The 27099-nt window shown below is 40.8% G+C and overlaps 1 protein-coding gene across 1 annotated transcript in view; it reads left to right on the top strand.

Moving 5' to 3' along the window:
• Nucleotides 1–26666, top strand: part of APBB1IP (amyloid beta precursor protein binding family B member 1 interacting protein) — a gene marked incomplete at its 5' end in the record, with an annotated part of 52439 nt that extends 25773 nt beyond the window's left edge. Inside the window, 7 exons of the mRNA XM_082479835.1 lie at nt 659–733; nt 2081–2224; nt 5700–5810; nt 19088–19186; nt 20152–20269; nt 23632–23723; nt 26057–26666. Coding sequence (XP_082335961.1) covers nt 659–733; nt 2081–2224; nt 5700–5810; nt 19088–19186; nt 20152–20269; nt 23632–23723; nt 26057–26599 — 1182 coding nt within the window. The 3' untranslated portion in view covers nt 26600–26666. The remainder of the gene's footprint in view (nt 1–658; nt 734–2080; nt 2225–5699; nt 5811–19087; nt 19187–20151; nt 20270–23631; nt 23724–26056) is intronic.
• Between the last annotated feature and the right edge of the window lie 433 nt (nt 26667–27099).

The following is a 27099-nucleotide window of genomic DNA, read 5'->3' as shown; positions in this document are numbered from 1 at the left end:
TGTGCCAAGATGTCATGGTGATCGTTTCCTCTAGATTTTGGAATACCTTCTTCATTACATAAAAATACTTTGCAGAGCACAAACAGGGGTTTAAAAGTAGAAAGTTGTAACTTTGGATAAAGGCTTTGGCATATAAGCACTTTTATTAAAAATTAAGAGCTGAGTTGTATCCAGAGTGCCAGATATGAAGCATGCAAATTACCAAATTGGGTTGTTAGGAAAAATGCCTTCTAGCCTTTTGATACTGCATTGTATTCATTGTATTTCAGCATGCAATAAAATGTTATGTACTCTACTGCCTGTAATAATATAGGAAGTGGTGAAAATTAGAATGATAAAATCAAACCCACTGATCCAGAAAAGCAGCCAAAAACATAAGCTAGTGTTTTTAAAATTTTTGGAGGCTGTATATAAATAGGCAAAAGTAATTTTGTATTACTTTTGAATTACATTCAAAATAAAGAATTAAAACTCATGAGCAGGCAGCTGTGATTGAAGTTTTCCATAAGAAGAATCTGTAAGCATCTGCCTTTTGCCTCTGCTGGCTTGGGTACTCAATATTGAAAGACTGAGTAACTATTGAATGGGTTTGTAGTGATCTAGTTACTTGTATTGCTGTCTTTATAACGAACATAAATTTCTTTTGTGTCTTAATAAGAATTTCTACCTGGCAAACAAAGGAAAGAATGAAAGCAAAGAAATGAATGATAAAAACAAAGAGGCTTTACTGGAGGTAAGCCAACTTTCTAAGTTGATGATGCAAATGTCACCAAAACTGTGCCACCATCTGCATCTGCTCTGCAACAACAGCATTTAGTTCTTTGTGGACAAATGTGTAACAACAGGAAGTTCTGTGATGGTTGGTGTCTTTGTATCTAAGGTTTAATATGTGGATTTTCCTCTGCATCTGCTGCTCACCATTAAAAATTCAAATTTTATCCCCTATCAGAGAAACGAAATTATGGAGAATTATTTTGTTATTATAGACCCCAATGCCATGAAATGCTTTTACTTAGTGTTCCTATGAAGAGTAATGGCATGATAACAATAAAAGCTGTGTTATACAAATACGAATAAAAGAAACAGCTGTGCCACATCCTTAGGCCAGCCCTTGTGACTTTATATTGTTGGTAAGGTTGATCAGTAGCAAACAATTATCTTTCGGGTTAGTAGTAAATATACTTCTTACTACCTCAAATTATTAGCTGTGCTTCAACATAAAAATAAGCTTTGCACTTTTCCAGAAAGTCTGTTTAGCCTCGTGCCTTTTCTGCTGAAGTTTAACTTCAATTGTGTGTTTGAGAGAGAAAAATTCAGAGCTGTATGAAGGAGAAGATTATCACAGTTCTCCTGGCAAGCATTTTGACTTCAGTAACATTTCGCAAAGGAAATGCTTTTCTCAGGTGACTGATGATTCCCATTTCAAAATTAGTGCATCTCATGAAGGCACCAGATGTCAACCAGCAGAAGTCCTGGTAAATTCTAAATGAAAACATTAAGTGATAAGTGTGTCTGCACTAAAAATTACCCAACAGTGGGTCCTTCAAGCAAACAATGAAGTATATTGTTTAAAGTGTTTCAAATGCTAGCACATATTTCAAAGTGAAAGCAGAGATTGAAGGGGATTTTTTTTTCCTTTAGCTGTTTTTAGAACTCTAAGCAGTCTCTGAGGATTCTTTCTACAGAAATATTTCTCTACAGAACCTACAGGTACAGCGGTAGGGGAAAAAACAACAGCAGCAGTACCAACCATTCTGTTTTATTGCCTTCACTGAGCACACCTATGTCTAGTTAAAACATTTTGTAGGTTTTTGCTTGTCCCTTTATAGAATGGAGGTTTTGCAAGCCACCTTTTCCAGTGTGAGCACCCAGCTTGCACGGCTGAGTTACCACATCAGCTTGGAAAAGTTGCCTTTGCCTGTCTAAGGTGTTTATCTCCCTGGTAACTACATTCCCCGTGTTCATATGTTCACTGTGACAGGAAATGTCTTTATTTTTCAAGGGAGCATTTTTCTGCTATTTATTAACAGGGTTGTGCTTAAATCAATTTATTTTGTGTATTATTATTCTTGTTGCACAGGAAAGCTTCTGTGGGACATCTGTCATTGTGCCAGAGCTTGAAGGGGCCCTTTATTTAAAAGAAGATGGAAAAAAGTCCTGGAAGAGGCGTTATTTTCTTCTACGAGCTTCTGGAATTTATTATGTACCCAAAGGAAAAACCAAGGTCAGGAAGCCAAATGGTCCTTTTAGCAGTAAAACAATTCATGGAGGTGAAAGTGAAGAACTCCCAAGGTGACATTCTAAGAGCACTGTCCGGTGCATCTTGAGAGGGTTGGGGTTTTTTTGGTTTAACTTTGACTACACCACTTGTGCAAATATTGGAATGTAGTCACTGAATCCTATCACGTTTCTCTCCTTTTGATTTCTATGGATAGATAAAAGCCTTAATGAAATATCACTCCTCCGGAAGTCAGCAGGGGAAAGAAAAACAGCACAGCACCCTTCAGCTGGTGTTACGCTGCCAAAATACTTCACTGTTATGTGCGTTCCCTGTGGAAGAATATTTAACAAGTTCTCAAGTAAACTAATTTCTTATCCCAAAATAGGTGGAATTTTACTTTGTTTGATACTGACTTTCTGCGACAGTAACCAACAGGCAGAAATGCTACACATTTTTTCCTACAGTCATCTTTACCTAGAGAATGCATTGTGCCTTTTAAAGCTTTTTAAGACTGCCCTTTGTGTAAAAAGAAGTGAGGCAGAAGCATCCACCTGACCAAATGCATTGACGTTTAGTATTGCAAAGTATTGAAAGCGTCTGAATTGCCAGCACTGGAGAAGCAAAGGGGTCCTGGATGTGTTGCACATAAGAGTGGCTGGCTTCTCATTTCCACGGGAATGAGGTAGAACGGTGGCTTTGGGACTGGTGGGGTTTTTTTGTGTGTGTTCTGAAAACCAAAACCACTTCTGTTACTGTTTATAGTTCGGCTAATGCTTCATATTTGAAAATTCTGATGCTGCTGATGGAACTTTACTGTTAGATCTGTGTTGTGAAACTAAACTTTTCTGTTATTCTCTGACTAAATAAATTACAAAGGGAAAAAAAAAGTTGATAGCTTGTAAAGGAATGCTGCGCTGCTGTTATGATCTGTGTTTATAACCAAATCTCAGTGAAACACAGACCTAGACTACCGTGCTGCTTTCACAGCAATTTATTTTGACTTTCCCTGACCCTGAGATAATGGCTTTCAGTCCTCAAATCATGTTGCACACACAACATTCTATCAATTAGGCACTAGAATGCTATCTGAAAGGCACTTAAGGCGGAAAGAGTATAAAAATAGTAAAATGAAAAGTCCATCTTGGACATTTCCTTGTAGCCTGCTTCCAACGATGGCCAGTAGCATACTGCCAAAGCAGGGCAGGTATATACTGATAGTTACCCAGCCTTTTTTCATCACCCAGTGATAGCTGTTTCAGTGACTTTCCATCATAGTGCAAATGAGGAAAGTGCTTTCTTGTTTCAGGTGATAGACTGCAAACATAGGTTCAGGACAGAACCCTGCAGTCACCTTGTAACACTTGTTTTAGTTTAACACGTTGTTGCCTGTTAGTCATTACGGCCTGTCTACCACCCTGCCTGTCACTGAGCCATTTCAAGGAACTGTGTGTGTGCTTCAAACTCACTGTATTACCAACTCAGGCACTCACAGGGAACGAGGACCTTGAACCTAGTTCTTTAGGAGATAGTCACATCTCTTTAAAATGATGCCACAGTCAACTGTTTACTCCTGCTTCTGTAACAGCTTTCAGAAAAAGGAAGCATAAGTCCATGAGAAGAGAGCCATTCCAGAAAGTCGTGTATCTTATCTCAAATCTGTGTTTAATGGTGATTTAAGTTAGTTAGTGGACTCTGTAATGGAACAGCTGAGGCTCAGGTACACATCTTTTGCAGAGACAGTAATCTCTGGTAGATGAGCAGAGTGCAGTGAGGGTGCTAAGCATCTTAAAGAACTGCAGCAGAATTCAGTAGAGCTCTTTAGTCAAAGCCCTTAAATTATGAGTTCATGTTCATCCCATGTCAGAGTGGTATGAAGAGCGCACATGCATCTTGCTGCAGCCATTCAGTTGCGGGTAGAGTGATCTTTCATTGAGGTACAGAAACAAACACCTGGCGGACAATAGTATCATCAGCTGCTGCAGCTGTTTTGAAATTCATCACGGAATCATGTTTTCACTTGTTACAAAAAACCAAAGAAGTCTGGCTTACTTTTGGCACTTCGTGTTGGCTGTAAAATACATTGAAAATGTGAAAATACAGGGACATGTTCAGGTAGTTTTACACACATGCATTTGGTGTTTTGTGTCGTTTGGTTTTTTTTTTGTTAACAAACCAGGCACCAGTCAGCACTGCTGTCTTAATTTCTTCAGCATTACTCTACTTATCCTATTTAAAAACATGCTGGGTCACAAAACAACAGAATCAGAATTGCAGATACAATTTTAAAATTTGTTTCTGTTAATTGTGTTGCTTTGTCATGTTAACATTGCAGAAATACTAGCAATAGGTGCCTTTGTCCCTTGCATAAAAATTTGTTCCTTACTTAGAAGAAAATAACAACTGCATTTGTATTGGTCTTAATTGCTGTTACCTGGTTCGTAAAGGAAAGGAACAACTCATTATACTGCATGGACTTGAGCACATTTAGGAACTTAAAGTGTTGGAAAATCCTAGGTCCACACAGTCAGTGACAAAATCCCTGACATCAGCTTCAGGGGAGACAAGGGAGAGAGAGGAGCCCTGTCTGCATACAGTTTGAAGTGTTTCCTCTCCCCACAAATAACCCAACTCAAAGGCGTATTGTAATGAAAGTTATCAGTAAGAATGAGAACAGCATAGAAGAACCACCATAAGCGGAAGTATAACCCCATTCTTAGGGGTGCAGAGGGTTTGTGGGCCCTTTCCCCTCTCCTTATTTCTCAGTTTAGCCAACAGTGACCATGTGACATGGCCGTTTTTGCACTTCCACTGAAAGGATTGCAAAAGTTATGCTTTGTATGCGGAATTCTGCATTGAGGAGTGTGCTAGCACCAGAAACCTTGTTACTTTAGTAATATATTGTGCAAAATATTATGTTACTATATATATATTAACTATTTGATATATATATATAGCAAATAATATGTTAAACAAAAAAGGAATGATGCCAGGAAATTTGAGAAAATTCAAAGCCAAACAGATGAAAAGTGTGCTTATTTCCTGATTAGAGTTTGTTTGTTACATATACCAAAGAAAAACAAGCTTGCAAAGCAATTTAGAACCCCAAACCTTCTTTATCCACTCAGAATTGTAAGGGTGTGGTTGCAAGGCCTATATCTATTTTACTAAAATTATTTCTTACCATGGTGTTCTATGTGGCCTTATAAGCCATAAACCAAAATCTCCACACAAAGCAATAAAGCACAGCAAAACCAGAACAACTATGAAATGTTGCAGTTTTATATATTATTCCCTCTTTCAATTGTTAGTTTAAGAATGCACACACTTAAAATCCATCTTTCTTCAGTCAACTTCATGACAGTTAAAAAAAAAAAAAAAAAGGCATTGGCATTCATGCACTTGAAAAAAGTCCTGTTAATGAGTTTCACATCAAAATTCAATTTGTTCTAACAATGATGTACTTGGTTTTCATTTGTAGACATCACGGGATCTGGCATGCTTCATTCAATTTGAGAACATGAACGTTTATTATGGTTCTCAACACAAAGTGAAATATAAGGCACCTACAGATCACTGCTTTGTCTTAAAGGTAATGTACGAGAAAAATAAGTTCTGCAAATGTCATATGCAGTTTCTCTTATTATGTACACGTTTAAGTTTGAAGCTCCAGGGACCCTCCAGCATACCTGCAAAATCATGTCTATTTTCTTCTTTGCTTCATTGTTGATCAGCAACATACCTTTAGAAGCTTAATTTTTAGGACTGGTAGCCCTGTTGTCTATGTCTACACTCCATCTATAAAGTTGTCTTCAAAACAAGGCTGAATATGCTTCTAGTGACTGACTGTTCAGGTCACTGGACACATCTGGACAAATGGCACACAAGGCAGATACATGATGAGAAGACTGGCAGACTCTAATATTGACCTTTTGAGCACTATGGACTATATACTAAAAAGTATGTCTGCTTTTTATTGCAGTGTAGTCATACCTGTTGAGTGGTTTGTTGAACTGGCATATTTTATTGCACAACTATTTTTGGCAGGAGTGCAAAAGATACTGTTCACGCACTCATGAAAATCAGTGCTTACTGTTGAAGTAAGTAACTCATTGCTGCATCTCCAGGTAATAGTACAGCAAATAGGCTGGGAATTCTGCATGCCTCTCAGGAAAGGAGAAGAAGCCTGTGCTTTTCACGTAGTTCAGATAGCAGAAATGAAGCTTTGAGGTTGCAGTAATTAGGCCTTGCTTGTTATTTGTCATTAATACAGATTTTAGAATACAGTCGGATTACTATGTACAATGCAGAAGGTAATCTTGTTGCTGCGTCTCTATTTAAATACCTGCAGTGCAAACAAGATATTAGAAAACACATTATCTTGCCATCTCGGGAAAAAAAGTACAGGAAACATTCACATCAGAGGTCACTTACAATACTACATTTCTGGCTGTAGCTGCACACTTACAGCACTTTTTAATTCAGTTTCAAAATGTCTGCTAGCCTAATTTACACATGGTCAAACAGAAGTGGTTTATAGACCCAGACTTAATTTCTGAAGCAGATGTATTTAATTAACACAGATGAGCAGTTTTAATACTACAGTTCTCCACAAAATGCTCTGCAAAACCCATTTTATCCATTTTGTAAAACAGGTGAGCCTTCTGAAGTTTACAGGTCAGCATTATTTCTGAAAAATACAACTTTTAATGAAAAAAAAGGAAAAGGAGACCTGATTTTAAAAATAAGGGGAAATTGATTTTCTAAACAGATGACTGGTAAAAGAAGTATCTGACTAATTTAATAATGGTTATTCACATTCTGTTCAGATGAAAATAAAAGCATGATTTTTGAAGTGTATATAGCAATGTGTTTAACTGTTCTCAACGATTAGGAAAACTTTCTGGACTTAGTGCCATCTTTTGTGGAAAGAGGTATACTATAAATAAGAACTTACACCAAAAAAAGTCACAACTCGACTAAAATACTTGCTTTATTGGATGTGGGGTGTTAGCACTATACCCTCAACGTGAAATGTGAAGAACAAGATCAAAAGCTCACTAGGGAAAGGTTTATGGCTTATAAAGGTATGAAACCTACTTAGCAAAATCGTTTGCTCTGATGTTTCTAAAATGTGTTTGTGGTATACTAGAATACACATCATATTGATAAGATCATTATATCTGAGCAACACTACTTAGTGATGAATAGGTGATGTTACTGTGATTGTTCTTCATTTTAATTCCCACAAATCAGCATTTTGTAGATTCCCGACCAGCTCAGTCAGACTTGGCTTCTTTTAATAGCTGTCTCTTGCAGTGGCTGGAGTTGGTCAGGAAGTATGAGCAAGTATTGATATCTTCAAATCTTGTGTTGTTTCAAAAGTGGAAGCTTCCCGCTTAGGGTGGCTTTCTGAGAGTGATGAAATGGAGAGTTTCGTATTTATTACAATTTCTGTACATTAATTTGAATTCTATAGATCCCTTTTCGAATGCATGCAACTGAGGTGAGTTCTGTCCTATCCTTTTCTTACCTTTGGAGGTCAGAGCTGAGGATGTCACACATCTTGAGATCTGCGAGGGCTGAGGGAAGGAGCAAAGTTAAATGTTGGTCTCTCTGATTGGATACTTGGTGACACAAAATTGTGTGGACAGGAACACAGAGCCATTTATTACACTTAGTCATATTTTGTTCCTGTCTGTTTTTATATGGAAGTCTCCCAGAAGAAAATATCTCTCTTGCTGGGAGACACTTGTCCTGAGGTGCCAAAGGAAAACAAATCATCATCCTTGAGGTATTTCTCATCCTGCCATGGTTTGAGAATAAAGTCCTCAAGATAAAATGACAGTACTTCTGCAGACAGTTGCAGTGAGCAAAAGGCAATAGATTTAACATATAGACATTTGTGTTCATTATACTGGTAATCTAGTAATTTTGAAGGAATTTGGATGCCCAGCTTGGTCCAAGCTAGATGGAAATTTCTCCACAGCCAAGGCTGCACTGCTGTGTCTTAGCTCTTCTGTTCCCCTGTGTGTGCCTCGGGACAGTGAGCTCTGCAGAGGTTCTCTTCCAGTTACTTGTTTGTGTTGGCTGCAGGAGAAGATTATCTGTCTTTAAAGCAAATGGGGGAAAATCATTGGTAGAGTAGCAGCCATAGCCCATCTTAGCTGTTCACTGAGGATGGCTGTAAATCAAAGGAGATTTTCGCATTTTAGAAAATAGGTTAGTCTGCAGTCTTATTAGCTCCAAAAAGCTGTAGCGCCACTTGGAAAGTTTTTGAATAGCACACTGCTACATTTTTTTAAAGAATTGTTGCTTTCTGAGGACCCCCTTAGGAACTGCTGTGTCAAAACAGTGAGCAGTCATCAGCTAAGTTACTTGGTGTGCTGTGTTTCAAACTTAACAAAAGAAACTCAGCTCAGAGGCAAGAGACCGGCTTGTACTCTGTAGTGCAGGAGAGATGCAAGGACTTAGCAGCTTCAGCATTATCTTGCTTCTGTGCTATGTGGAAAATCCTGATGAATTCAGAACCAGACATAATTTCTCAGCTTTAAGCACTGAGCTGAAAAAATACCGTATTTATTTCTGACTGGTTAAACTAATTGGCATCTTTATTTCAAGAACAGGGGAAATGCCCTTTGCTCATTCAAATGGCAGCAAATGGCCAGGGAGCTGGGCTGATCTGGATTTTAATATGGCCTCATGCTTGAAGGAAGCATCCCTTCTTTTCCTCTAGTCCCAATTTGAATGATGAACCTTCTAAACAAATAACCTGCCTTCAAAGGTCCTGTCTCATATTATCAGGGAGAAAAGATATAACATTTCTTTTTGCCTCCCCCAAATCTTGGTCATCTTTATGGTGTGTCTTTATGGAGGGAAGAGCCCTCAAGAGTTACAGGAATGAGCAGAATATTCCTGCCATTTTTGTGTCTATGTGCAAGGCATCACCAAGAACTTTTGGGAAAGAGGAACCCTATAACTAATGTTAATCACAACCCTGGTGACTTGGTTTTAGCTAAAACAATGAGATTTCTCAGGTTGTCTGACACTGCCCTAACTATATGGGCTTTTGCCTCCAAGTCTTCATGACATTTCTTTGAATGTTGCTTCATTTTGATCTCTCTAAATGAGATGCAAGCTTTTTCTCCAGTTTCTTCTCTTTGGCTACAGTCAGGTGAGGTTCTTGCAGAGACAGTGAGTCTTTGGTCCTAGTGCCTGTCCCGGCCAGCATGCATCCAGTCACCGGGAGCCAGAAGCTCCCTCTGTCCTGTTTCTTTTTTAATCTAGCCATTTAATTTCAACTTTGGTGGTCATACCTGGGTTACTTAGCTGATGCTAACTTGGGTACTGGGGTTACTGTGGCAACAACAAGATCATGCACATCATGGGCAGGTTGCTTTGGTACTTAGCCAGAAGCTGGGGTAGGTTTTGCAGCCTGTGATGGTGGAGCTGCACCTGGACTAGCTATTTTAAACTGGCTCAAATATGAATGTTGTTGTCTGCAGATCCATCCTGTATGCTGTTCCTCTTACAGCTACAGAAATATGATGTGTTGTGAATGCTCCTTGCCTATCATTTCTTCCCATTATATCAGCACCCCATTGTATATACTGTAGCTTGGGACAAAAATGGGGTGGTTTTTGCTTATTGTTAACCATCAAGGCACTGAGGAGATAATGGGGGAAAAGGGTGGTGTGCCAGAAACAATTCAAAAGCACATCACAGTGTCTACCAGCAAAAGAGAGAGCACTTTGCTGAGCTTACTTGGGAGCTTCCTTTCAGGATGATTCAGGAAACAACTACAGTAACTGAACAAAGCAGCTGCTTCCTCATATCAGCTTCTCTCAGGCAGCAGAAAGCCCAGCTGGGACCAACCGAAAAGAGCACAGCTGGCTGGTTGGTGTCAGAGAGCAGGGTCACCTTTAGCTGTCCCTGAGCAGCAAACCAGAACCGATGTGGCTGGGCCCTGAGGATGAGAGTGCAGCCTGGCACAGAGGCTCCACTGGAGTTGACTTTCAGGGATCCTTAGGCTTTGAGGCAACTATAAAGCTTGAAGAACTGTTTATTTCCCAGTGGCTACATGGTCTGAGCTGAGCTATAAGCTTAAATTGAATTGTTCTGTACCACTGCTAAACAAGCCTTCCTCCCTCAAAGGAAGTCCCATGTTTAAAAAACAAAAAACAACACAAAGAACCTCAACATAATAAAAATAGAGTCTCTGAATAAAATAAATACTTTTGCAGCTTCTGCTCCTGTAAGTGTGCAGATTTTTCCTATTTTCTACTCAGCCTAAATGTAATGCTTACAAAAATGTAAATATCCCACCCTTCACTTTGACATCAGACAAAGTGAGTCTTTTCTTAATAGAGACTTCCATATGCAGAAGAAAGGAAAGGAAAGGGCAGCCAAGAGTGAAAGAAGACCCTCACTCAAACCTGCACCTGCCAAGGTCAGATCTATTGCAGGCAGAGGAGGCAGGAGAGGGTAACAGCACGGCTCTCCCTGCCACCCTGTGGAGAGTGCTGGCCACTCCTGGGAGAGGAAGAGCAGGGGAACAAAAATCTCTCTCCTTCACAGAAAAAAATATTTCACACACTGCACACAGCAAGTGTGCAAGTTGGAGTGGTTTGGTTCATCAGTTGCTTTTGTATTTACAAATGCAAATTTTTATGCATAGATTCCCTGTAGATCTGCTCTTTTACCATCTATTACATTACATGGGAAATGCTGTGGAAATTGATGAGACCTTTAGTGATTTATTTCATATTCTGAAGCTGAAAGCCCTCAAAACCAAGAGATTCCACTATGAAGGAAGGGAACTATTCATCGTGCTAGTGCAGCATCCATTGCACCGAACAGAAATGGTGGACATCATGTTTATTTTGAGCACTGAGTGCATGTGTGCGCACGCGCACACACATGTACTAGTCCAGGAGCTGGTTTTGTCACACCATGTTGAAAAATCTTTCAAAGCAGACAAATAGCAAGGTAATCTATATGCAAATGTGCTGATTTAGTCAGTCTGATGTGCCTGTGACAAAGAGTGGATTTAATTATAGTTTATTGGTGCTGGTTGTGCTTGAGTAATCTGGAGGTAATGGTGCATAATGCTGAATTAATCTAGGATGAAAAAAAATGGTTTCCTGGGGATAAACTGAGACAAAGGCAAATCATCCTCTATTTCCACAGCTGGGTACATTTTCCTGTGCAGTCTAAACAGCTAAGTTTTCCTGGTATCATTTGGAAACTATGATATTTTTAAAAAATTTCTAATAATCCAAAGAATTTTGGAAGTAATTTTTCAAGAATAGCTTCTGTTTGCAGCAGTGGCGTCATTCTAGCAGGTAATTTGGCATTTAGTCACTCTGCTCCTGATTCCCTCCTCCCTCACAGCCAGTATGCTCTGTCGCAGACTGAGTCATGTACATAATACATTCAGTACAATGACAGTTGAGAAGGTAGAAGGTGAGAATTAGCAGTGTTTGAGATAGAAAATGGTAGGAAAAAGATGTAGAGCAAATTGCTAGTGCAGGAAACGAGGATAGGAAATGGGAGATATTCTATTTCTTTATGTGAAAGATTTGAAAATTGTTGTGTTAGCCTGAATGCTTCAGATAAATATTTCACGGTAAAATTAATTGCTAGATAAACTGGAAAAACAAAAGCAGAAATACTCTTTATTACAGAACACTTTCAGATAGTGGGTTTACAGTCATAGTACATGCACACAGTTTTGCAAGATTAGTGCATAAACAATGGGGAGAATAGGACAGGGAACAGACAGTGAGAAATGGAACATAATAGCTTTGGAGAACTATTTGCTGCATAAACTAGTTCTCTTTGGTTACAATGGCTATTACATATATTTTTAATGACCTAAAAATTTTGCCTCAGTCATTAGAGAAATGTAGATTAAAGGAATAATGTCCTTATAATAGAACAGTTACTGTTTTATCTGTACAGTTCACATATGTCTTAAAAAGATCACTTGAGCCTGGTCATCTGAATGCAAGGAGTATGTAGTATTAGAATTTGACTGTGTCAAATTGTTCTAGCTTCCAACTCTGAAAACTCTGTGATTCCGTGTTTAATAGTAGATAGTACACGTGATTCCATGTTTAATAGTAGACAGCAAATTTGAACCACTTCAGTGTGATTTTTGAAAGGTTCTGAGTATTAATTCTGCTTGCAGTCATGGGAGCCAGAAGAGCCTCAGCTTTTCTGAGAAGCTAGCTCAACAATAGCACAAGTTCATCAGTAGAAGATAAGGTATCAAAAAACATTGACCGTTTTGTGAAAATTTGGCCTAAAGCCAAAGCTTTTGATCCAAAGTTAGTCACTCTTTATGCTTCTGGCTATTGTTTCTGCCTCGGAGACTGAGCAATGATCCATATATTTGGGGGCAAGGAATCCAATGAGATGCCTGAATAACTTGAGTTTACTTTTCATCTCCAGTGTTGGAAGAAGGTGAAGAAGATTTTTATTGGGATAATCTCTAATTTCGTGCACACATGGCCTTAAGTCATTTGTTTTGGCACAAACTGTAGAAACCACATCATTCAGTTCCCATTTCTTCAGGTTTCCAATGTGTTCTGTCTTTTTTTTCCTTAGGCAAAGAGTTTACTTTATATCTGAAAATGTAATCTGTGCACAAATATTTTTTTAAACCTCTCCAGAAATAAGCTCTTTATATTCAAGTGCTTCTGCTTTCTTTATCTGTAGACAGTTGATAGTTGTAGAGGAGACAGTGGGTCAGAGGAGAACAGTAGATTGTATTCCAAACCTTTTCAGTGCTTTTCTGGGTGGAGCACAGCGCATGCTTTTGCAGCCTGATGTTTGAGGTGCTGGACAGGTGTCCAGCGCTTCCAAAAATGAGGCCCAATGATGCAACTAATTCATCATTATTAAGCGTTTTGACATTGACAGAGAAGAAAGCTCACTGTAGACAAGTTATGCTGCATTTTAATACACCATATTATTTCAAAGCACTATTAAATTATTTTTCTGTGAGAAAAATTCTGGAGTCCCTTTCTACTTGCATATGACCACTTTTCATTCAAACGATGACTTCTGGGGGTGGTTGTCTTTTAAGTAGTTGTCTTTCATAATTCATTTTAGGGCTACATGTTTCAGAGGCAAAGGTGATAAACCTTTCCAGAGAAGATGTTTTCACTTTGCTGTCAGATGATTTTAATGACCTTTTCAGGATACGGTATGCACCATGTAACAAAATGATTTATCTGTCTCTGTGAGACGTCTAAACTGTGGCATACTGAGCTCAGTGTTAGTTTGCCTAAAAAATGCAGTATTTCTCACATGACTGTCATGATTGGTATTGTTATGACCTCTGTTAGTTTCACAGAGAGGTTATTACAGGGACTATGAATCTAGTTTAGCAAAACCAGACTTGCGTAGTGACTACAGTTCCTTATGTCTGTGTGCTGTACTACACAGCGACCCTGAGACGCAGGAGCTGTGAAAGGAGGAAATTGGTTCACATGGATCTTCACACCAAGTCATCATTTCCAGGGACTTTCAGCTGTCCAGGTTCTCCTCTGAATTGGTTATACTGCATCAGCATTTTTATGCACCATCTAATAGATTTTGCATGTGACCTGAAGTTTTTAGTGGAGAGTCGAGCTTGTAAAGGTCACTGTTGACAGGAGAGACCTGCTATTTATACTGTGAAAGTAATTTCACTATGGTAAAGTTCTGCCCAAGTGAGCAAGCTGCTGCGGTGGGGTGTGACAGTTCTTGGCTGAAACATTATACCTTCCTATCCAAAGTAGTATGTTTCATGCATCCAAAAACCACAGGAAGCCAAATGCCTCCCTCTGAGCTACTTTCTAATAACCTTTTACAGGTATAAACCTTCAGTATTAAGCTTGGTGCTGCTGATGTTTGGTCTCGTAGTCTGGCCTAGCACACAGCTGCAGTTAGGGAGCCTCTGCACTGGTAGCATGGCACAGTCCTCCTTAGACCTGATCCAAAGCCCAGGAAAGGTAATGGAGATATTTCCAGTCAACTTCAGTAGGCTATGGATCCAGTACAAAGTTATGTCTTATGTGTCATTGGTAAGGTTACACATAAAAAGAGAGAGTGCTGCTGCTGCTTCTTCTTGGAAAGTGAGAGACAGTACAGTTCTTAGCTGTTAGAAAGCGAAGATACAGACTGCCTGCATGGCTTTGAGGTGTTTAACCTTCCTTGTGAGAGCTGGGTGCTCAGCAGCTTGGTAGTTTTGACCCTAATTGACAGAATATACTTGTGACTCTGCATTTAATCATGGTTGCTGATTGGAGTAATTTAATCAAGGAACTGATTGGGGTAATTTGGAATAGGCCCCACTGGTGAATGTCAGTAGTTAAGATGGATTGCCCAGTGGAGACAATAGCTAGTAAAATATAGGGTAGAGAGTAGGCAGTAAATAAGTCCCATGTTGTCTGTCAGGGGACACTCTAGCCTTGTTTACTTGCAGTTCCCTCTCAGCTTCTCAGGATGGTGAGAACCCTACAGTCTCAAAATATTCATTGGTGAGGAAGCTTGCCAATGATGCTACATTATTCAGATCACTGAGGAAAGGGCAGACTGAAGAATTCTGGAAGGCTATTGTGAGGCTGAGGTTCTGGACAATAAAATCATAAATAACATATGATCTAGGTATACACACAGTAATGTGCATAGGGACAAAAACTATCAGAACTTCAGCTGTGAAATTACTAACTTCGAGCTGACCTGTACCATTCAGGAGCAAGATGCTGATACGGTAAATAACTTGACAAAAGCCTTGTTTCGGTGCTCAGTGGTGGTCAGCTATGTAAATCAAGCATTAGGAATGACTAGGAAAGGCATAGATGATAAAGCAGTGAACATTGCAAGGCCATGGCACAAGTCCATGGTTTCCCCTCACCTTTGCAGTTCTGGTCCTCTCATCTCAAAGAGGATATAATAAACTTGGAAAAGTATCAAGGAGGAGCAACAAGGATAAGCAGAGATAAGGAATGACTTTGACTTGAAGAATGACTGCAGAGACTAGAAGCCTGTAGGCTGGAAAAGAAACAACTTGCCAGTAATATGATACAGATGTCTAGGCTCAGGATTGGCATGGAGAGGTGTGGGTAGGGGTTGGCCATTAGTGTCTCTACAAGAACGTTACACAAAGCTAGTAGCAGTCAGGTTCAGAGGTGATTCTTCATAGAGAGTGTAGCAGACCTGGGAAAATTGTTGCTAAAAGATGTTGTGGATGCAAGAACTCTCTCTGGGCTCAATAAATAGCTGAAGAAGTACCTGGAGGAGAAATCCATTGAAGAACCTAAATACAGAGAAACCCCATCCGGCTCATAAAATCCCCTGACCTGAAAATAGTAGCAGACAGGGAGAGTATAGAGAAGGAAGTAACATGTATGCTTGTCTTGTTCTTTCTCTTCTCAGTAACCGTTTTTGGCCACTGTCAAAGTCCAGATACTGGATTCAGGGGCCTTTGATATGACACAGTACAGGTATTTTTGTGAAACTGGTATTTCTGTAGGGTGCCCCAGAGGAGATGTCTGCAGCAGCCCCTCTGAGCTCCCCAGCAGCAGATCCCTATGGCAGGGCTGTGTCTACATGCAGCACCATTACCTAGCTTGCATTATGCCATGTCCTCCTCTGCCTTGTTTACAGAGTGCGCTTTCTTCCAGGTGTTTGTCTGAATTATCTGTTAAATTGTAGAGGTCTTTTTTTTTTTTCCTTGTAATAAAAAACTGTTGGTAGGTGTGGTGTTTGAAAATGAGGGGAGATATGTAGTCCCATTGGATTTCATTGTCATGAAAAAGCAAAAAAAAATGCCTTTTTTCATTTTTGAAAGCTTTGGGTGCCATCTGCTGGGTTCAGTAGGACCTTACACACTGGAGCAAAATTGCTAGTTGATGGTTGAAAAGTGCTTGAAGAATTGAATTTACCCAGGGTTGCAGAGTTTACACCTCCTGGTTCTTTTGGCTCTGTTGGTGATAATGTAACCCAGATCTATGGGACATACTCTGCCACACAGAGAAGTGCCTGCTTACAGTTCCCTTTTAAAGAAACCATTCAGTCTGAATTCTCGTAGTGGTTTTCAGTGTTGGGTCACATAATGGGAGAAATGGCAAAAGGAAACAAGGATTGTCAGGCATTGTGTCCTGGACACATGTTGCAGTAGCAGAGCCTGTTCTGAGCAGCATTCAGGCTGCCAGAGACAGGGACAGGCAGATGCTGGAGAGCTGGAGAAGGCTATATGTCCAGGGGTCCTGGTTACTGCCTCTGTTTGATAAGTGGCATAGGTGTATAGCAGCAAGATACAGCCCTGTATGTTGAACTGTGTGAGGGGATGGTGTGTGAGTGTCCCAGGTGGGTGAGGCATAGGTCCACGGGACAGGCACGCTGCCTGCTCTGCAGTAAAGGTACTGGTGACAGTGAGCTGTCACCTCTGGGCTTGCAATGTGAGATGTCACTTGCTCTCACCTTGGGAGTGCCCAAGAGCAAGGTAATAGCATAAGTTCACCATGGACCCTTCCAGAGGACTGAAGCACGTTCATCGTCCAGGGGAGATGGCCAGCTATGTGTTTGCAGAAAAATGGCCAACAGTATGACCTGTGTGAGCAGCTGAGTTCAAACAGCAGGGAGCTGTAATGCAGTTACCCGCAGCACTGCCTTGGGACACATCTGTCACGGGAGACCCCTCAAGAATAATATCCCTTTGGTTTTTTTGTTCCTCACAGTTATCACTCTGATGTGTTCACTCTCGCTCTGTAATTTGATTATACAGGGCTCTGGCAGCAATACTGGCTAGCATGGTCCCATCCTCTCGTCCTTGCTACTTGTTCTCTCTGCAAGCCACAGTGCCCCTTATGCCCATGCTGTATGTGAGACCACGCTGTGTACTGCTGGGTTTAAAAAAAAAAAAAAAAGATAAATCTACAGGATGATGAAATGGGTTATATTTAACCCAGACCAGTTCCTTTTTTTTTTTTTTTTTTTTTCAAATCACAATGTGGCCTCTTAAACAATTGGGTCAACACAAGCAAGGGAAGCCTGGTGTCTGCAGCGCTGAGGGGGGAGCAGGGACACGTGACTGAGGAGCAAGACCTCTGTATTCAGCTTTGCTTTTGAACCCCTGGATCACCCAGCTGTGGCCAGGGTTTGGCCTCTGTGCTGGGGATGCCCCAGCCACCAGCAGGCATATGTGAGGAGATACCTGGTGCCTACATCAGCCCTGGGCTGGTGGGCTGCTCACAGTATTCTGCGCTGCAAGAGATCCTGCTGAGTTCCCCATGTCCAGCACTGCTCTGTTTTGGGGGCTTAACAGTATGTATAAAACCAAGGTCCTTGCTGCTAGGTGAAGGTATGCTTACAAAGATGGTCAAGCAACTGGAACATCTCTCTAACGAGGAAAGGCTGAGAGATCTGGGTCTGTTTAGCCTGGAGGAAAGAAGACTGAGAGGGGATCTCATCAATGCTTATAAATATCTAAAGGGCGAGTGTCAAGAGGATGGGAACAGACTCTTTTCAGTGGTACCCAGCGACAGGATGAGGGGTAACGGGCACAAACTGGAACACAGGAAACTCCATCTAAACATAAGGAAAAACATCTTTTCTTTGAGGGTGACAGAGCACTGGCACAGGCTGCCCAGGGAGGTTGTGGAGTCCCCTTCTCTGGAGATATTCAAAAGCCGCCTGGATGCAATCTGGTCGAACCTGCTCTAGGTGAACCTGCAGGGGCTTTGGACTAGATGATCTCTGAACGTCCCTTCCAACCCCTGCCATTCTGTGATTCTGTGAATTTTCAACTGCCCAGGCCAAAGAGAGTGGTTTGACAATAATGAGTACTTGGAGCATATTTTGTATGTTCACAAGATTTCACTAACTGTGCACCTATAAGTTGTAAGAATATAAATAGAAATGGACACATAAATGAGGGATCACGAAGCCTTTTCCTTTGGTTTCATTCTTTTCCTTGCATATCGAGAGATGTCAGTATATTATTCCATCTAAGCTACTAAAGACTTACAGCCTTCTCTGCTGTAGCAGGGGAACCAAATTCCTGTAGAGTCAGAGAGAATGTTCAATCTCGGGCAAGTAGGCAGCCTGGCATTTTGGTGATCTTTGTGTTGCATATACCACAACTACATTGATCAGTAAGGAGAAGGGATCCTAAATTGTGTCCAAAAGAACAAAAAAGGTTTAAAAATTGTAAAGGTTTCTGGTACAAACAAACAAAACAGATTACTTCTGATGGCATTGCATTTGGAATGATCCTCTCTCTGGAACATATGGCACTATTACAAAACTGTTGGCAAACAACAGCAAGAGTAAAGCAGAATAAAAATGTGTAGGAAGAAAGCTAGAACTAGGCCCAAAGAAAGGCAGTCAGTTAGAAGGAAAAATCTGTTTCAGCTGAGAGTTTATGCTTAAACAAATTTAACATACTCTTTGAAAACTAATTATGTTCAGCGTTCAGTCTGGATGCCTTACAGATGACAAACCACAATGAGAAACAGACTTCCTTCCAGTGTTTATACATTGAATGTTAGACCTTGAACCATGGCATTTGTAGACTTCATTGAACCCTAGATCACTATTAGATTTCTGTAGCCCTTGAATTCATATTACAATGCGTTAAAATTATTTCAAACAAATGCTGCCAGTGGCAACTCACGTATAGTTCATAATCACCGTCTTTTTTATATTTTCTTATACTCTGTTTTTACTGCTGCTTTTTTTTTTCCAAATCATCTTCAAGTTAACATGATGCCTATAGGCAGTGTCCTCACTGAGGTCACTGTGCAGTGCCTTCACATTTTTGTATAGTGACTTGATTTCTGTGTTTGTCTTAATTTATGAATTAATATCTTTCAGCACCCCCAGATTCAAAAGGAATCACAATATATCAAGTACTTATGCTGCGATGATCAAGCAACCCTGCATCAGTGGGTAACAGGAATAAGAATCGCCAAGGTGAGATTAAAAGTAAATTTAGTTAAATATGTTTTCTGTAATATCCTGTCTTCCTTAGGTTACTGACTGTCATCATCTCAACTGGAAATATGTGCCACGAATGGACATTCATGCTAATTATACCATAGAAAGAAAGAGCAGAAGGACATGACCAGAATGGATTTGCTGAATGTTCCTGTACCCTAGTTATCAGTGTGTCTTTCTCATTAACATGAGGGTGAATTCTGTAGCTATGAAACTCATGTACTTGTAAAACTTACTCCACAGTTATCTGGCACAATAATAGTATGCTGTGGCTAGAGACGTGCAGGCTCTGGTCAGTCCAACTGTGACATTTTTCAGGCAGTTGTGCCCAAATTGTCTGCCTCACCCTATTTAAAAAGTACCAAATTTACAGACCATTTTTGGTTTGCACAAAATATTAAGGGAGGTAGGTTTATACATAACCCAGTATACTGGCTATACCTGGCTTTACAGACCCCCTCCTGTTAGATAGATATTCTTTTCTGTCAGTGCTGCTGCAGGGTGACATCCAACAAGGGTGTGGGGTGAACATCAAATGATTTTGTGTATTACACTGACAGAGCTGTTTGCTCTAGAGCCCACGATTCAGTGTCCCAAGCCTCCAGTCTGAAAATTTATTACTTGGAAAGCACTGAAAAAAGATACTTATTGAGAACAGTTGGTCTTAAAGCCAAGTTTCAAGATGTTTACAGATACTGAAACAAACATAAAATGTGAGAATGATATCAGTAGGACTGTGTTGGTCACAGGGATTTCTGTTTTATTGTACTATTATGAAAATGCTTTCCACTTGGCCCTATACAGCACTTGTAGAAAGCTACTTTTTAACAAAACTGGGTAGGAAGGAATGGGGTCAGGAAAGTTGTCCGAGAGAAAAATGAATGCTTGGCCTATTTCAGGCTTAACACCATGTTTATTGTATTGCTTTGTTTGTTTTGCAGTATGGCAAGACGCTATATGATAATTACAAATGTGCAGTGAAGAAAGCTGGCTTGTCTTCTCGATGGGCAGATCAAGGGATGGTGGAACCAGCTGCCCCTGTAGGATCCTTATCAGCAGGTACCAATGCTGTCACAGCAGTTGAAATCACATTTATTGCCCTCTTCTGTCATCATCAGTGTTGCATGTAGTCTTTGTTCAGAAAATTGTCCCATTGATTCAGCAAGATAATATCTTGTTCTAGGCAGCCCAGTGTAGCTCTAACCTATAACTAAGGTAGCAGCAGAGCTCTCACTTTAAAGTTAGAATTTGAAGAATACAAAGATAGCCCACCAAAGGTCAGTTTAAATCTGCATAATTAAATAAGGTATTTTTCTGTTGGCATCTGAATACAAATCCTTTATCCTCCCTCTACATTTTACAGACCAATGGTCCGTGTCTTGAAGTTTTCTGTTTGCCTATCTCTACACTGGCTGCATAGGAGCTTTTCTTCCAATGAGTAAAAGGGATGAGTGGGATATTCTGAGAAAGATAATTTCAGAAAGGGATTATTATAGAGTGAGCCACTCTCTTTCCCAGCCTTTCACTCATTTGCTTGATAACAATGTGGGTGTTAGGAGAAGGATGCAGAGGAAGAAAGGATTGGGTTATTCTCTAACTTCATTTTTCCAGGAGCTTCATCATATTGCTGTTACTGTTGTATCATTGTACAGATACAACAGTGCATGATACTAGCTGTAACTTGCTGGAATGTTTTTTAGTTTACATGCTTAAGATACGCTTTATTTATTAGGAAGGACAGGCTGGCCAAGTACTTACTGTCATAAGACAGGCAAAGTCAAATTCAGTGTTGGTAGTTAATATTCTGACTTCTCATGTAGACAACTCAAAATCCTCCAAACATCTCTCCAAGACTTTAGTTTGCCTTTTCAATAGTGGTCTTTCTACTATTCCTTGGAGTCAAATCATGGTAATAAATGCACATTTGGGGTAGGGAGACCCAGTAACAGACTGTTTGGAGATCGGGGGATTTTTTGGCGGTTGTCGGGGGGAGGTACTTTAGCGAGGGTGGATGGGACAGTTGTGGAGCATTTTGTGTTCTGGTGTTGATGGCAGTAGAGAGGTGGCTGGCCGGCAGGGCTCCATGCTTGTGCTGCAGTCTGTACTGGATATGGGTAGGATTGAGGCCTTGTAAAGTATATATACATCTATATAACTTCAGCTCTTGACTAGAATCCAGGAACACTGCATGTGATCATAAAGTATACCGTTAATCTTAACTAATGGATCCCATTAAATGGTTAACTAGCCTGGAAAGATTTTAGTCATGTATGTTGTCTCTGTGGAAATATCTCTGAAGGATCATTAGCATTCTAATTGAGGCAAGTCACTGTGATTCTTGCTGTCTTACGGTTATCATTATTGCCCTATATAAAACCTGGGGCCCATCTATAATACTATAACCTGAACTGCCTGACTATGAGCAGTTGTTGGCTCGTATTTTGGAAATGGAACAAAGAATGTTTTCTTCTGTTCTGTTTTCAAATGGCTGTACAGCCATTTATATGGTCTGATTTCAGTATAGGCTAAAATCTGCTATAGAAAACTACAGTCCTGTGTGAGCTTAGCAAGGGGCTGTACTCTATTGACTTCAGTGGCAGCCAAAAGCAATGCTTAGGAAGGCAGCTGGAACTTCTGTTCTCACATCTTGTGTAGCCTATATTCCCTGGTCACGCTGCTGTAGCCAGCATTTGTGAGTTCACCTATACCCCAAACTGGTCCACGGTTCTGAAGTGCCCCAAGTGCCAGGCGCACCTCAGGCAAAATATGTTTTTTGCCTCTACCTCACTATGTATGTCTTTGGACGCTAAAAAAACAGTGTATGTTGCGTGCTAGCACAGTATCTTTATGTTTGAAAGATGAAGGATGTTGCTTTATTCCGTATCGCTACACAGCTCAATATTTTGCATTATATACTTTGGGTATCAATATTTTGCAATGTATTTGGACTGCTTTTTTTTTTTATTCTTAAAAAATAGTAATTCAACATAACATTTTGGAGAAATTGACTTGCAAAGAATACTATAACATTTAAATTAAAAATAAATCTTGATAGTAGAATGCATGAACTCACATATTGGATTGGCTGGGGGTCCTTTATCTGACTGACTTTGAGTATAGCATATGCACAGGTATGTGGCAGGAGTTGATATGTCAAATGGTGCTTTAAAGTCTTGCATAGTTTATGAAATCCATTAACAGAAGAAGCAGATTACCATTTAGCCATGTCCCAACTTTCTGGTATATCATATTTGCCAAGTAGAACACTATACCTTGCACTGTATAGAGTGGATCTCTCTCTACTCTCTTTCTTTTAGTTAAATCTCAGCATAACTGAGGGCTGCAACATCCTTGAGCAGTGTGAAGCCCAAACTCCTTCTCTGCTATGGACAGCAGACAAAGTGAGGAGAGACAGTAACTTGCTCCACGCGAGGGCATGGCCCCAGAACCCAGGGATTTACATCTCTTTCTGCTGAGCACTTACAGCCACAAGAATGGTTTTCTCTCTTTATTGACTTCCATGTTAATCCCTCAACAAACACAGACTGCAGTTTGAATGATCAAAACGGTAGTTTGGATTAAATATGCCGAATGACATGGAGGCACAAACATAAAACACAGGGACTTCAGACCATATTCTGTCATCCCCTGGATCCTAATTAGCCCTAGTAAATTCAGTGCACTGCAGAGTTTGTCTTACGTCTCTGTCAGTCATGTGATTTGCAGGCATGGCAATAAAATTAATTTATTCTATTTCTTATCATATTCATGGAACCACTTTGCTAATCAGAAAAGTACATGTTAAGATTAAAACCATCGCTGTTCTTAGACTTATATTGTAGACAGCTAAGGGTTCATTAGCATCCAAGAAGTACGTGAGTAGAACTCTACTGGATCTTAGAACTGTAAATTATAATAGAGCTAAGGCAGTCATTAAGGTTTACAAATGCACATATCTAGGCACCAAATGCTATCTACTACTTTGACATGTACAGCTTCCAAAAATGCTAGACTAAAACGGAGAGTTTATTTAATCCTCATCAGATTATACAGGGGCTGGGGATTTTTTTGTAATTAAACCAACAAATTTGTCCTTTGGTCTCACATTCACTTACTCCATTTGACAGTACTGGGTTATTTATTCATATCCCTTACAAACACAGGAGTGGTCAACAGACGTTTTGCAGAGTTTTAACTTAGCCAGCTAGCAGATCTTCACTAATCTGAGACTAGTGAGGTTCACAAATCTTCCATGATTCCAGATGGGGGAGAAATTTCAGAGCTGTTAGCTTATTGTTGGTTCCTTGGTGGAAGTTGTAAAGATGTTTTTATAGCCTTTTTCTTAGTTTGCTATTCCCTGATCTGGTTAATATCACACAAATGTAACGCACTCTTCCCTCTGTCTCCTCTTCTTGTCACAGCTGCTGTTCAGTCAAATGGACAGATTCCCCAAATTGTTCGTCGTTCCAGTGCAGAATTTCCAGAGACTCAGAAGAAAGTGGATACGTCAGAGGTACAGGTCAGCAGTTACTAGCAGTGTACTAGTTAAATGTCACCTCTGAATCAGTTATTCAAGTTTGTTTTTCTTCCCCCCTCAAAGTGCCAGTGTACTGTTGTGACAAGGATTTGGCTCTTGGGCAAAGTGACTGGTTTGCTGCCCCTCCTCATGCTTTACTCACTGCAAGCAGTGTGCCCATTGCACAGAAGCAAGGAGCCACTGACAGGAGGTGAAGGCACAGCCATCTGCCACTTCCGTTCTTCAGAACAAATAGCTGTGAGTTCACGTAGCAGGAATAGGAATGCACCTACTGGGACAGTCTCAAAGAGTCTGTGCTGTCAGTGCCGCGGTGCCCTTTTCTGTCTCTGCCAGAAAACAAGTCTTGCCTTAGTAACACAAAGGATACAGTAGTGTTTTCAGCAGGGAACACTGTGCACAGCTGAAGATGCGTGTGTAAAAAAGGAGAAAGTGTGAAGAAGTAAGGAAAAACTTTACATGTTTTCATTAGGCTCTAAATGCATTCCTTGGTTAAGCTCCAAATTTTGTTTACTTGCACCAGCTCTGGCTGTAAAAATATCAGTAGGGTATGAGGACTTCAAAAACATCCTACAGAAAAAAAAAAAACCAAACCTGCATTTGTTTGCCGTTCATCATTCAATCCCTCCATCATGCATAAAGTGCACAGGACAAGCTGTCACCTGCATTACGTGTCCTGCACTTCTTGTTTCTGTCTTTGAGTTCCTCCTTTAAAAAGATCTGTTTCTCTGTTCTGAACCTCACTTCCTCTGGAGCAGATCACGTTCTCAGAACTCAGCCAGTGGTTCCTTCATGGGTGTCATTTACTTCCATCTTTGTAGGCAAGGAGAATGAGGAACAGAAGGCATGGCTGTTATATTTAACTAACGCCAGAATTAGTACTGCCGACTGCAGGGTTGCAGAGCACTTTTCTCTAGCAGAAGCAAATCTATTGCTGCCTTCATCTCACAGCTTCTACTAGCTTGGGACCAAAGGGTCAAGTCTTTCAGGGTGCATTGTGCTACAGTTAGAGCACTAAGCTAGCTGAAGCTAAACTGATAAATTAGCATAACTAGAAATGAATATATTACAAAGCTTTGTTTTCAGGACAGCAGACTTCTCCACAGGTTTACAAGAATAGATAGCATGTCTGTGTAGTAACTGTCAATAGCTATCAGTTGCTACCCGAAAAAAAAGGAGAGCAAATTATATTCAGATATCAGCAAATGGGCTTTATTTATCTTCAGTGCCAACTAGCAAACACAATTTAAAAGAAAAGCCATATAAAATTTTGTCAAAATAAACATGTCTATACTCAACTGCTATCCTACATTTTCTTTTTCTTGTGCGATGGATGCTTTGATTCATTTTTCCTTCAAAAAAGTTGTCAGAGGGTTTGAAACTTGCAAACATGGCTAGAACTTAGTGGCTTCAAGGACCTGTTTGTCACACTATTGATTCAAAAGTGGAGGAGGCACGTCCATGTGCCTCTCCCAGCAGGCAGAAGACACCCTTCCCCAGGCTTAGCAGTGGCCCTTGCCAGGTCACCAATGCAGCATCTTTCCCCTGCTGTGCACTGCACGGAATTGTGACAGACGGGCTTCCTAAGTGCCACTCTTAGCAGTGCTTTGCAATGCTCTCTCCCTCCCACACAGAGGGGGCCCAGTGCACTACCCTGCAGGTGAATGTATGTCACACCACGCTGCAGAGTGCTGGGGACAGTGAATCCAGACACATAAACTTTAAATTCCCAAATCTCTCCCCCTTCTTCCCGGTTCACTGCTGTTGTGTCTAATGAGTTTGGCAGAGATGGGTGACTTTAGCTTTATCCAGAGATCCAGCTCTGGATCTCCAGCTAGAATGGGAGATGGAGATACAATGGGGATGAGAGCCAAAACTACGTCTGCTTTTTATGATCTCAAATCTTGCTCAGTATTTTTGGATGTAAAAACACAACACAGATTTTTTTCTTTTAAGTCTTCATGTTCTCAGGGAATGAACAGCAGGCTAGAACATCAAGAAAGTATCTTTATATGTCTTACTAACTGCAATTTTTTGAAATTTAAAAGCACTCATTTTCTGTGGACAGCACTCAAAGAAGCACTATGAATACGGTCAAAATTGAGGTTTCCACTGTCAAAGATCTGTGGGCATCTCCAGAAAGAAAATACTTTTTGCATTCTTCAGGCAAAATGTACTCTACTTCATTTCGCTGTCTGCCTACTGCACTATTCTCATATATTTTCACATCTTTTTGCTGTTCTTCAGCAGTGGCATTAGTTTACACATGCACTGACTACGTCTTGTCCTTTTATTCCTTCTGCTTGTTAAAGGCTAAGTCAAATAACGTCAGTGCGCCTGGCCTGGTACAGTCAGTGATGAGGCCACAGAAATACCAGAGTAAGAGGAACTCGCTGCAGCCTCCTCCTCCGCCTGAGAGGCGGTCATCTGCTATCTCTGTTTCACCAATTCTACCCTCCAAAGTCAAACGAGACAGCGGCATTTTCCTAACAGATCCAGACAGCTTTCCAGCACCACCACCTACACTGAAGGTTGATTTTCCACCACCTCCACCACCTCTACCACCGTCTGATTTCTGTGAACCTCCTCCTGATTTTGTGCCTCCACCACCACCAGCCTCCAGCAGCGGTAATGGAGACCTGCCATTACCCCCTCCACCTCCACCTATCTCCAGTAAGCCACCACCTCCAACAAAGAAACCTGTGCCACTTCCTTCAAAAAGGCTAGAAAACACAGGACAAGCCGGAGAGCCACGGTCAGCTGGGCCACCTCCAATTGGGGGTGGAGGCAGGCAAGCAGACTTCATGTCTGACCTAATGAAAGCTCTTGAGAAGAAAAGGGGCAACAGCTCCTGAACTCTGGGAGCAGGTGGACTTCAAGCCATCGCTGGTTTTGTGAGGTGTCATGGAAGGTTGTGCTGGATCAGGCTCTTCCAGGAGGAATTCTCCTTCAGGGTTCCTCCTGGGGGTCTCAAGAAGTAAGGTCAGGTGCCCTTAGTCCCCTACTTTGTCCCCATAACCTGCTCCTTCCCCCCGCCCCCGCTCCACCATTAACTCCCATTCCAGCATCAGGCCAAGGTGAGAATTGGCTGTGGAGTCCATCAGGACAGCCAGGGATGGTGGAGCAGCACTTGCAGAGCCGGCCAGCAAGTGAAATACATCTTTTGTGGCTGTCTCTCTAGTAGAATTGGAGCTGAAGGAAAAAATACAACAATGTTCTTGTGTGAATTTTGAGAAGTGGGAAGATCCCTTTTCACAGAATTCCCCTTAAATGTTCTTTGTCAGAAAACCCCCGATTGTGGGGTGGGTTTTTTTTCAATGAAAAGACCCCGTTTGTTTTTTGTTTGTTTGTTTTT

This window comes from Vanellus vanellus, assembly GCF_965231255.1.
Source record: "Vanellus vanellus genome assembly, chromosome: 2".
Lineage (NCBI taxonomy): Eukaryota > Metazoa > Chordata > Aves > Charadriiformes > Charadriidae > Vanellus > Vanellus vanellus.
The sequence above is the reverse complement of the archived record's forward strand: the minus strand, read 5'-3'. Positions and strand labels throughout refer to the sequence as shown.